Source organism: Plasmodium sp. gorilla clade G2 (assembly GCF_900097015.1).
Source record: "Plasmodium sp. gorilla clade G2 genome assembly, chromosome: 14".
NCBI classification, from domain to species: domain Eukaryota; phylum Apicomplexa; class Aconoidasida; order Haemosporida; family Plasmodiidae; genus Plasmodium; species Plasmodium adleri (nom. inval.).
Window position 1 is genome coordinate 2,768,732 of NC_041706.1, and position 13,807 is coordinate 2,782,538.

A 13,807-nucleotide genomic window follows, 5' to 3' on the forward strand; every position below is an offset into this window, starting at 1 on the left:
TATATATTTTTTTTTTTCTATTTTACTTTTTTAAAATTATGCTTTCTTTTCTTTTCTTTTTTTTTTTTTTTTTTTTTTTTTACGTATATCTCTTTATTTTTGTTACTATTAAACATCATCATGATACATGTGATAAAATAAAACTTTTTTTAAAAAGACAAAAATATATGTATATATATATATATATATATATATATATATGTGTTGATGTTGTAAACATATTATTTTTTATATTTATGTAAAAATCTTATATCGTTTCTTTCTTTTTGTTATTAATTAATATCAGTTTATATGGTGCAAAGTTTGCTAAATGTTATTAGCTATATGTTGTTATAAGAAAAAAAAAAAAATAAAAATAAAATAATATAATATAATATAATATAATATAATATAATATAATATAATATAATATAATATAATATAATATAATATAATAAGAATAATTATTATTATATATGATATCTAATAATGATTTATATAAATAAATAAATCAAAATATACTAAATGGATATCTATATCTATATCTATATCTATATCTATATATATATATATATATATATATATGTCTTTATGAATAAAATAAAAATGGTCGGACTTTTTATATATGTCTTATATAAATAAAATAATTGAGAAAATAATCTGAAATTAAAAAATGTGAAGAAAAAAAAAGAAATAATAAAAAAAAAAAAAAAAAAAAAGATTTCTCTGTTTTTATCTTGGACACATCAAAAAATATATCAACATACAAAAATGTATACATATATATATATATATATATATATATATATATATATATATATTTTCAAGTGTATATTTTTATTTCTATATTATTTTCTCTCTATATATATTAATATATATTACATATACATATATTATATATATATTTACATGGTTATAATTTTTTTTTAGGTACATGTAAATATTTATTTTCACATAAATAACATAATGTATATATATATATATATATATATATATATATATATATATATATTTATATTATATGAAAATATACATATGTATATAATAATATATTATATATTATATATATATATAATTATATTTTCATCTTTTATGTATATATTTGTAAGAGTATAGATTTATAGATAAATATTTATGGGCTTATATTTATATATATATATACATAAGGGAATTTCCCAATTTTGTAATCTTGTACATATTAAAAAAAAAAAAAAAAAAAAAAAAAAAAAGGATAAACTTATAGAAAGAAAACCTTTTGTAGGAATTCTTTATATTTTTATTATTATTTTATTTTATTTTATTTTATTTTATTTTATATATTTATTTATTTTATTTTATTGTTCCCCTTATACATTAGTAAACATTTTATCTTTCTTTTGATGTTTCTTATTGGTTTCATAAGGATCGTTCTTCTCTATTTCTTCTTTCACGCTGTCTTTCTAATTCTTTATTCAATCTTCTTCGTTCATAAGCACAAATGGTATACATGATAAAAGGAGATAGACACATAAATATTTTTATGTAATATTCCACATCTTGTCTACCTCCAAAATATTGAATCAAACGTTTAGTAATAAATGGACTGCTTGATAGAAGCAGAAAAAGGATAATATATAAATTTGTCACTAATGTCAAATCCATCTTATTTCTTAGGTATATACTTATATGGAAAATATAAAAAATAAAAATGAAAATGAAAATATTATATATATATTTGAGGTATGATCAATAAAAGTTCAAATATGAAAATATATATATATATATATATATATATATATATATATATAATATTTCTATGCTCGCTATATTTCAGTCTTAAAATTTCTAAACTTATATTTTCTTATTTTGACTGAATGAAAAAATTTATTAAATATATATATAATATATATAATATATATATAAATATATTCATATAAATATGGAAAATAAAAAAAAAAATAAAAAAAAATTTAATATGATAAATGATTTGAAGATAAGAAATAATTTTCTAATATAAAGAATAATCCTTTGAAAAAATATTTTTATGTTTATATATTTTTTTATATAATTTAATTTTTTTAAATTTAATTTGAATTTTTATTTATTTATATTTTATTATATATAATTTTTTTTATATATGTGTGCTCATTATAGTATTATAAATTTATAAAAAATTTATTTATTTATATATATTGTACATATAAATAACATCGCTTTTTTAATTTTTGTTTTATATATATATATATTTTTATTTTTAATTTCATATTATTATATTCCAATTAATAAAAATAAATGCGTATACAATTATTGATTTATTATTATTACACATATATAATATATATATATATATGTTAATTTAAATTAGTTTAATTTCCTTTTTTTTATTTTTATTATTTTTTTAATAGATCCTATATTATATAATTTAGCGTACAGGTTATAGGACGAATAATTACAGCGTGCGTCTTTTTATTTGAAAGATATATGTATTATTATTTTATAATAATATAGTTATTCCATTTTATTTTTTACATTCGTTCTCGTTTTATTTATTTATTTATTTATAATTTTTTTTTTTTAAATAATAAAATATAAAAATACGATGAAATAATTAAAGAAATATATGAATAAACATATATATATATATTATATATATGTGTATATATTAGGTATGTATTTTTTTATTTTTTTTTATTAAAATAAATTTGTAGCTTTATTTGTGTGAGGGTATTTTTATTATTCTTATAAATTTATTTATATTAATATATATATATATTATATAAGTAAAAATATCAAAGGCGCTCAAAATATGTAATATAAATAAATTTTATATGTTATAAAAATACATACAATATATATTATTTATATATATAATATGTGGTATTTTTTTTTTAAGTATATTATATATATATAATATATATTATGTATATATAAATTGTATGATGTTATATATTTTAGAGAGCCATATTTTTTCATATATTATATATATATATATATATGAGAAAAAAAAAAAAATTACTATATATATATTATATACATAATATTATTATATATATATATATATATATAATATTATATATATATATGTTTTTATTTTTTTTGGGAATTTTTCATATATTTCATAAATATATATATATATATATTTTTTTTCTTGTTATAAAAAATAAAAAACGTGGAGAAGGTTCCCAAATAATATTTCAATTTTTTTTTTTTTTTTTTTGTCGTTGTTTTATAATTAAAAAAAAAGGTAGCTATTATTTTTATTAAACTATGATTTGAGAAAAAAAAAAGAAAAGAAATATAAATGATATATTATAAAAAAGATAATCTATAATTTGATATATATATATAGCAACATAATGAATAAATAAATATAAATATATATATATATATATATTATGTATATTTTTTAAGTTGAATTTTTATTATGTTTATAATTTTTTTTTTGGATAATGATGTTTTGATGTGACATATAAATGATTGAATAGATAAATATATAAAAATATATGAAATATATAAATATATATTTATATATATATATTTTTTTTTTAACGCTGTTGTTTTATTTCTTATATAAATATAGAATATGCAATTTTGTGGAAGCAATTTTTTTCGGCTGCGGCTGGCTTTAAGCCTAATAAGTGGTAAATCCATTACAATTAAGAATATAAGAAATAAAAGGATAAGTAAAATTAAAAAAGAGAAAATGAATAATGAAATACATACAGAAGAAGAATTATCATACCAAAAAAATAATGATAGCTATAATGTTGTTGGTCTTAAAGAATATGAAGCGAAAATATTAAAATTAATTGATAAATTATGTGATAATACTACTATTAAGATTAATGAAGAAGGAGATGAATTATATTTTGAACCTGGATATCTTATTGGTAATTCAAATGAAGAAGATCCAAAAAATATTTATAATATGACTTTTCATTGTGGTAAAGAAAGAAGTATAACATATTATTTAGAATTTCTTATTATGATAGTTATGTTTTTTAAAAACCCTGTAAATATATTATTAAAAGGTATTACAGATGATAATATTGATAATAATGTTTATACATGTAAAATAATATGTGAACATTTTTTTAAAGAAATATTAAAATTAAATGAAGATTTTTTATATATTAATATTTTAAAAAGATCAACAAAACCTGAATGTTCAGGTGAAGTTCATTTCTTTATGAGAAATATTAAAAAAATAAATCCTTTTGATATAACTAATGTTGGAGTAGTTAAAAAAATAAGTGGATCAATTGTATCAAATAATATTTCTTTAATATTTAGAAATAAAATTATGAATTGTGCAAAAAAACACTTATATCATTTTACACCTTATATTAATATTGATGCACCAAAGGAAGATAAAAAAAAAAATAAAAATATAAATTCTCATTTTATATCTTTTTCGTTATTTGCTCATACAAAATGTAATTCTATATATGCTACAGATATATGTGTCGATGAATTATTTTTAAAGAAACTCAAACAGGGTATACATAATAGCAAAAAATATTCAGCCATAAAAGATATTATGTCATATATGTCATATAATTTGGATGAGAAACAATATTATATTAATGACAATAATAATAATAAGGATGAAAATATATCACCTATATATACACAAAAGGATGAACAGAACATTATAAAAACAGAACAGATACATAATAACTTACAAGATGTTGATATTTATGAACGTTTAGGATTTTTTATATCTTTAAAAATGATCAATCAGATTAAAGGATTATCATCCATAGATACAAATTATCAATGGTTACCTTTATTATGTATGGCTTTAGCTAGTGACACCTCTGTTTCTAAGATATCTTTAAGTGTTATAAAACCATATTCTATTACACTCATTAGATTATTGCGTGATTTTTTCAATGTGGTTTTTAAAATAGAAAAAGAGCAAAAATCACAAATTCATTATTCTTATCTCATTCAGTGTGTTGGAATAGGATATCAAAATATTTTCAAAAAAACTTTCTAACAAAAAAAAATAATCAATAAATATATATATATATATATATATATATATATATATATATGTATATGTATATTATTGTGCATTTTATTTAATTTAATTTTATTTTATTTTTTTTTTGTCTGCTTATTCACATTTTATATATTCATATATTTTTTTTAATCATTTTTGAAATTAAAAATTTTTAATTTTCCTTTTGTGGAATTACACAATTATAACCATAAAATTATTTTTAAAAATATAAAGGATTCATGCTAGAATAATCACATGATAAATTCATATTTGAAAATATAAAAAAAAAAAATAAATAAAAAAATAAAAAAGTTCAGACAACCATTTAAATATTATAAATACTATAAAATATTAATTTAATTTAATTTTATTTTATTTTTTATTTTTTATTTTTCCGGGGATCAAATTACTATTTTAGTAAATATTTATTCAATATTTGAATAATATTAAAAAATATATATGTTAATTAAAATGTTAGTATGTGGTTTACTATTTAATAAAATATATATATATTATATTTATATATATATATATAAAGTTTTAATTCTATAAAAAAAAATATGAAAAAATCAAAATCTAAAAAGTCTAAGAATTCGTCATGTACATGTAAAAATATAAATATTTGCTTTTGTGTTCCTATTGAATAATCAAAATATATCACTAAGGTTGTATAGAGACACAATTCATATAAAACTTATAAAAAATTAAATTAAAAAGAAAAATATGTATATATCATATATATAATATATATATATTTTTTCTTTTACACAATATATTAACAAATATACAAATTATTTAAAAATAACAAATATATATAATATATATATTTATTTATTTACTTATATTTTGCATACTGTAATATATAAAAAAAAAAAAATAATAAATCATAAAGAGTACATATATAAAATAATCAAACATATATATATATATAAGAAGAAGAGAAATTAATCCAAAAATAAAATATATATAAAAATATATATTATATGTGTATAATATGAATCATCTATTTTTTTTCATTATATATTATAAGATACATTATAATAAAAATGAATAAAGATGTTAATTATATTATTCATAAAATACTTATTTGAAGAGAAAACAATTTTAAACTTCCAGGTTTCACAAAAATATAAATCATTAAAATAAAATATATATATATATATATATATGTATTTTTTATTATAATATATTTATAATTTTAAATGAAAACTTCAAAAAGTGTTTTGTTTTTCTTTTTTTTCATATTTACATCATAAAAACACTTGTGATTCTTCTCTCAAACTCTGTAGATTTTATATATTAAATTGTTTCTCCATCAGGTACTGCATATAATATATTTTTATATATATATATATATATTTGTTTCTATTTTTTTTTTTTTTTTTTTTTTTTTTTTTATATATATGAATTAATTTCTCAACTTTTACAAAAATATAAATATATACATAATATATATATACAATATGTATATATTTATATATTCATATTATATGTTTATATTATTTATTCTTTCTTTTCATCATTTTTTTCATCTTTAAATAAATCTCCACTTGCTTCATCTTCTTCTACTGTATCATCATCGAAATTATCGTCATCATCATCATCGTCGTCATCTGGTTTACTGTCGTCTTTGGTGGAATCTGTTTCACTAGAATCTACATCAAACTCATATTTTCCACTTTCTATATTTTTCTTTGATTCCATAGTTTTCAATTTCTCTTCCATATAGGATGATAAGTGTTTTAATGTACATTCTTTTGGTAATTGTGGTACGACATCTGGTGTTATATGTGTATATAAAGTGTGTGATCTTCCGATTTTTAAGTATGGTTCTGATACCCAGAAACGATATATTTGTGATTTTATTATTTGATCAATTTTAGCTACTATTAAACTTGGATCTTGTCTTAATTTTGTGGCAAAGTTGTTTCTGCATTCATTTAATATACCATGTAAAAATAATAATGGTTTGGATTCTACAGCATTTAATGTGTTGTTGTAAACAGCGATGGTACATTGGTCCCATATTTCTCTCAAGGCCTAAACAAATAAAAAATAAAATATATATATATATATATATTATATGTGAGTAATTTTTTTTTTTTTTTGTCATTTTTATGAACAGGTCATGTAAAAAAAAAAAAAAAGAAAGAAAAAATTATGAACCGTTCAGGTAAAAAAAAACACACACAAACTATAAATATATATATATATATAAATATATATATATATATATTTATTTATTTATTCCTTTTCTTTTTTTTTACCTTTTCTGTTTTTCTTTCGATGGTGTTATCTCCAACAATTTCTCTTACTAACAATACCCACCACATACGTGACCATCTTAAAACTTTTCTATAACGAATAAATTTTTTTAATTTGTGGATTATTTTAGTAAATGGGTTTTTTACTCCGTGTTCATAAAGATCTTTAATGGTTAAACTGTAAAGATGGTGGTAGAAAGAAATAAAAAGATTTAAAACGAAAATTACGATATAAATTAAATAAAATAAGTATATATAAAAGAATATAGAATTATTTATTAATTTAATTATATTACACATTAAATAAATATAAATTTGTTTTTATTTTTTATTTTTATGTGTGAGAAATTACCTAATTGGATCTTTAATAACGGTGGTTAAGGCACTTGTTGCTGCTAAATCTCCATATCCATTATCACAAACGACAGTGTTTGTATTTTTATATACGAAGAATAACAAAAAAAAGGAAAATATATAACTGACTTTCATTTTCAAAAAAGAAAAAAAAAATATAAAATAAAAGAATATAATAGAAATGAAAATTGAGAAAGTATTGAAATAAATAAAACAATAAACAATGACACAAAGAAGTGTGGGTATGAAAAGTTTATGTTTTATATTATTATCAAATATTAAAAAAATATAACAAAAAGGTTATAATACAAAAATATAAAATATTATGTATAATTTTATATTTATTGTTTATATTTTAATGATAAGAAGAAAAAAAAAAAAAAAAAAAAAAATTAAAATATAATAAGAATATATAAAAATAAAAAAATTTCATATATATAAAATATAACAAAATAACATAAATTATCAAAATTGAAATTGAGGTGCTTCTTTTTCTCTTCTCAATGTATAACTTATAAAAAAAAAATTAGAAAAATAATAATATGGTAATAATATATGTTATATTATTATTCCACATATATTAAAATATAATATATTATTTATAATATTATAAGTAATATATATATATATATATATATATGTATGAATTTTATATGAAATTTACATAATACAAATATTTATATTAATATAATAACTAAAAAGTAGAAATTATAATTAAATAACAAAAAACGTGCTCTAAAAAATTACAAAAAAGAATCAGAAAATATTATATATTATAGTAGAAATAACATGTATACAATATTTTTCATTCTCAACTTGTATATTTAAAAAAAGAAATAGTGAAAAATAATATATTGCTATTAATATAATAGATGATCAAAAAAAAAAAAAGAAGTAATTATATATATATATATATATATTTATAATTCTTTTTTTATTTTTTTCAATATATTGGAATTTATATATTTAATTATATACATATATATAAATAATTAAAATATGTATAAATATATAAAACAAAAAAATATTTATAAATTTATTAATTAGTATTTATTTTATTTATTATATAAAAATAATTATTTTTACTAAAATCTGTTAAAAATTAAAAAAGAAACTTATATAAATATAAACAACATATTATATATATATATAATAAAATAGATATTATATGAATATAATATTATATATTTTTTTTTTTTTTTCAATGGATGTAGAATTAAATAATATTTATATATATTATAAACTATTAAAATTTACAAGGTTATAAAAAATTATTATATATATATTAATAATATATATATTATATTAAAGATATATATAATGTATATATTTATATTATATATATATTATAAATAATATATATTATTTATTTATTTTTTTTTTTTTTTTCAACATATAAATAAATACATTTATATATATTTTATAAATGGTATTATATAATATAATAATTACATAATATATATATATTATATTATTATATTTTTTTCATTGCTATACATGTATATATAATATATATATATTTATTTTTATGTGTCGGCTTTTAATATATATAGCAAGAAACCACTAAAATTAAAATAGGTAACTACTCTCAAAAATTAATAATATATTAATTATAGTGGATTAAAAAAAACCAAGAAAGAAAAAAAGAAGGGGAAAAAAAAAAAAAAAAACTAAAAAGTATGAGAATATTTTTATAAATCTATAAAAATATTATATGCATATAAAAATGACATGTTATATATATTAATATATATAATGGCTATATATATAATATAGAATATATTATAATAATAATATGTATATTATATAAATATATATATAATAATTTATATATTAAAAAAAATATATATTATGTGAAACCCTCGTAATTTAATATATATTATATATATATAATCCTTTTTTATATATATATTAAAAATTCTAATTTATTAACATAGGTATATATAAATATATTTTATATACAAAAAATTTATGTATATATATATAGAGAGAAATATATTTTATAAGAAAAAAAAAAAAAAATTATATTATAAGCCGGTATATTATAAAATATATTATATATATTATATATATATTTAATATATTTTAATAATATATATATTTTATTTTTCAACATGGTGGTAGAGCCTTTTTTATAATCTAAAAAAAAAAATAAAAGATTTTTTGTACCTATAAATTTTTATTTTTTCATTTTATTTTTTTTCTCAATGGTAATATTTTTTAACCATATTTTTTATTATTGTTATATAATATAATTTTAGTTATTTTATGTATATATTTATTTATATTAACTTAAAGAAATAATAAATAATATATATATAAATAATATGTATATATATTATATATATATATTATTATATAACCAAAACCATCATTTTTATTAAAATATCCCACTCTCTTTTTTTTTGTTTTTTTTTTTTAAAAAGTATATAAATATAATATAATTAATATTTGAATAATAAAAACAAAAAAAAACGCATACCACCATCTTTTTATTTGGTTATTAAATTTTTGTTGATATATATAAGAATTATATAATATATATTTATATAAATACATTATATTTATATAATATTGGATTATGCTTTTTTTTGTTTTTTTTTTTTTTTCTAAATAAAGGGCATAAAAAATGCATGCAAGGCTATTTTATGAATATATCATAAATTCCTCTTACTTTATTATATATATATATATATATATATAATATATATTTAATATAAATATTTTCGTAATATCATTTTACCTTTTTTCCATAATAATATGTATAAAATTTAATTATAAAATTTAGTTACAAAAAAAAAAAAAAAAAAAAAAACATATTATTATATTAATATATATATCTATTAGGTTGAAGGCAATGTGTTACAACATTTTTTTAAATCTACATTTTATTTATATGTGTGATATAATTTGTAGATATGATAAATAATATAATATTTATTATAATAATTAATAACATAAAAACATGTGTGATTTTAATAATCATATTTTTTTAGTTAACATAATTAAATTAAATATAAAGCACCCATCTTATTATTATTATAATATATATATATAATATGCCAAGTAAAATAATGAAATTAACCTTATATTTAATGTAGAAGAAAATAGGAATAAATATATAATTATATGAAAATAATAAAAAGATTATTTTTATTTATATATTTAAATAAGTTGTAGAAAATGAATCATTCGTTGATATGTTTCCTACACATGTTTTATTAGAAAGGATTTTATTATTGATATGATTGTGGTCATATATATATATATATATATATATATATATTTAATTTTTTTTTTTTTACCTTATTCAAATTAGACAATCATAAAAATAAAACTTTTATATAACAATTAAAATTTTAATATTTTTATATTTTTGTGTATATATATATTATTAATATTTTATTTGCTAATTTTGATAAATATTATTTAAAGCAAGTACAAATAAAAAAAAATATATTATATATATATATATTTAATGCTATTATGTCATTTATTTATTCCTATATATTTTTTTTTAATTTTCAAAGGACATCTCAAAATAATGTTTTCATTATCTGTTCACAAAATTATTTCATTTAATATTATTTCTTTAAATATGTTTAAAAATTATATAAACCATAAAATAATTAACATATTATGTTTATATATTAATGTAAAAAAAAAAAAAAATTTAAGGGTAAAATTAATGTCTTATATTTTATATAATAATTTTTTATATCTCCATATTTATATATTTTATTAATACATATAATATATATATATATATATATATATATATATGTCTGTTTAAAATAAAATATTTATCCTTTTAATTTTTGCATTTTATGTTGTTGAAAAGTATAAAAAAAAAAAAATTGTTCCAACATTTTTTGAACATGCAGAACTAATAGATAAAAAAAAAAAAAATAATAATAAACCAAATAAAAAATTAAAATATATTTAAATAATTTTATAAATATATATGTATATATTTATATATTTATTTATTCTTATCATTACATTAAAATATAGCAATAACTTACAGAAGTAAAAGGAAAAAAAAAAAAAAAAAAAAAAAAATTTAAATAAATAAATATATTTATATATATATATAATATTTTTAAAACGTCTAAAATTATTGATTTGTTTATTATATATATAATAAATATATGTCTTATTTAACCTTATAAATTATTATAATACCAAGATTCTTATTATGAATAAATCTTTTGATATATATATATAAAAAAAAAATATATTTAATAAATAAATGATTAAAAAAAAAAAATATATATATATAAATTTATATGTATTTATTAATTTATTTATTTTATACAATTATTACTTTTTATCAAAGAAAAATTTTTTTTTTTTTTTCTTTTTTTCTAATAAGCTTTTTATTTTAACGAGAACATATTATATATATTACATAATATATATATATATATACATATATATATTTTTTTTTATTATTTTTATTATTTTTTTTTTTATTTTAAAATCATAATAATGTCTATCTTAAAATTAATTTTTTTTTAATTTATTAGAAAAATAAAGATTAATACATCTATTTACATTTTTTTAATTTTAAAAATATTACACAAGAAATAATTTTTTTTTTTTTTCTATTATAATATTATCATTGCTTGTTAAAAATAATATATGTGTAATATAAACATACATATATGTATTATTTGATATGTAAATAAATATACATTCTCATATAATATTTTGAATAATACAAAAAAAAAATATATTATATATATATATAAATATATAATATAATAAAAAAAATAAAGATATATTTATATATTTACATATATATAATATATTTATATATATATATATAAATTTTCATTATTCATATATGAAAAATAAAAATATACATACATATAAAAACACAATGTATTTTTTATAATCATATAATTATTACATTTCACATTTAAGTATTATATACGAAATAATTAAGGAATAGAAAAAATAAAAAACAAAGAAAATATACATATATATATTTGTATATTTATATATATATATATATTTCTTCCTTTTTCCTTTTCCTTTTTTTTTTTTTTATTTTATTATTATTATTGGATTATTCATATATAAAATTCCTTTTACTTCCTTTTCATTGTATTTAATTTTATTTTTATATTTTATTTTTTTTTTTTTTTTTCCTTCTTATTTTAAGAGAATGAATATAAGAAAAAACAGAGAAGAGAAGAGTAAACAAAAAGAAAAATTATACATTAAAAGTTTTAAAAAAAAAAAAAAAAAAAACGAGAACCTAAATGATATAATATATTAATAACTTATGAAGATAATTGGTGATATTAAAAAGAGGACACATTTTGCAATTATATAAATTATTAAAGAGAAAGAAAATTAAAAAAGAAAAGAAATATTTATAAAGGTGTGTACACATATATATGTATTATATATATATATGTATATATTTGTATCTCTTTTAAGAACATATTAAAAAGTCTATAATTTTTTTGACATACAAAACAAAGAAAGCATATACATATTTAATAATTGGTTGGAATTTTTTCTGACGAATAATAAATAATATTCTTATAGTAATTATTAGACTTATAATTATTTATAAACACACATACATATATATATATATTAATTTTATTATATTTTGTTCATATCAGTTTATTTAATTTTTTTTACACACCATTATATAAAAGAAGAAAAGTTATATCAAATAAGAATAAATTAATATTAACTTGTTTTTCAAAAATATTCAAAGTTTAAATTAATATATATATATATATATATATATATATATAGTATATATAAAGAATATATAAATATATATGGTAATAAATCCTTAAAATGTTTGAAACAAATAAAGTTGAAGACGCAACGGTTAACGAATATATAGAAAGACCAGAAGAATTTAATAAACTTGATGAATCTGTAGAAAGAACAAAATTATTTCATAATGATGTTTATGACAATGATATAAAAGTATGCTTACCTACAAGAATTGGATTTTCTAAAGCATTTATATCTATGGTAGATGGAATAAAATGGGGGTGGGGATTTACAAATACACCTAAAGAATCATCTAAATATTATATAAATGAAATATTATGTGGATGTATATTATGTTTAACTATGTTACCAGAAATGATTTCTTTTTGTATGATAGCAAAAATACCACCATATCTTGGTTTACAAGGAGCTTCATTATTATCTTTAATAACATCAATTTTTGGTGGTTCTCCTG

General features: G+C 14.9%; 3 protein-coding genes across 3 annotated transcripts in view; 2 read left to right on the forward strand and 1 right to left on the reverse strand.

The window, feature by feature from the left end:
- Window positions 1-3,541: 3,541 nt before the first annotated feature.
- PADL01_1470900 (RNA 3'-terminal phosphate cyclase-like protein, putative) lies at window positions 3,542-4,960 on the forward strand (the record flags this gene model as incomplete). Its single annotated transcript, XM_028685019.1, has 1 exon — window positions 3,542-4,960. The coding sequence occupies one exon, from the start codon at window positions 3,542-3,544 to the stop codon at window positions 4,958-4,960; it is 1,419 nt and encodes a 472-aa protein (XP_028541039.1).
- Window positions 4,961-6,469: 1,509 nt separating this feature from the next.
- PADL01_1471000 (exported protein 2) lies at window positions 6,470-7,719 on the reverse strand (the record flags this gene model as incomplete). Its single annotated transcript, XM_028685020.1, has 3 exons — window positions 6,470-7,006; window positions 7,234-7,408; window positions 7,583-7,719. The coding sequence occupies 3 exons, from the start codon at window positions 7,717-7,719 to the stop codon at window positions 6,470-6,472; spliced, it is 849 nt and encodes a 282-aa protein (XP_028541040.1).
- A 5,691-nt stretch (window positions 7,720-13,410) lies between these two features.
- Window positions 13,411-13,807, forward strand: part of PADL01_1471100 (inorganic anion exchanger, inorganic anion antiporter) — a gene marked incomplete at both ends in the record, with an annotated part of 2,943 nt that continues 2,546 nt past the window's right edge. The window contains one exon of the mRNA XM_028685021.1: window positions 13,411-13,807. This exon is cut by the window's right edge and continues 359 nt beyond it. Within this exon, the coding sequence (XP_028541041.1) occupies window positions 13,411-13,807 (397 nt within the window).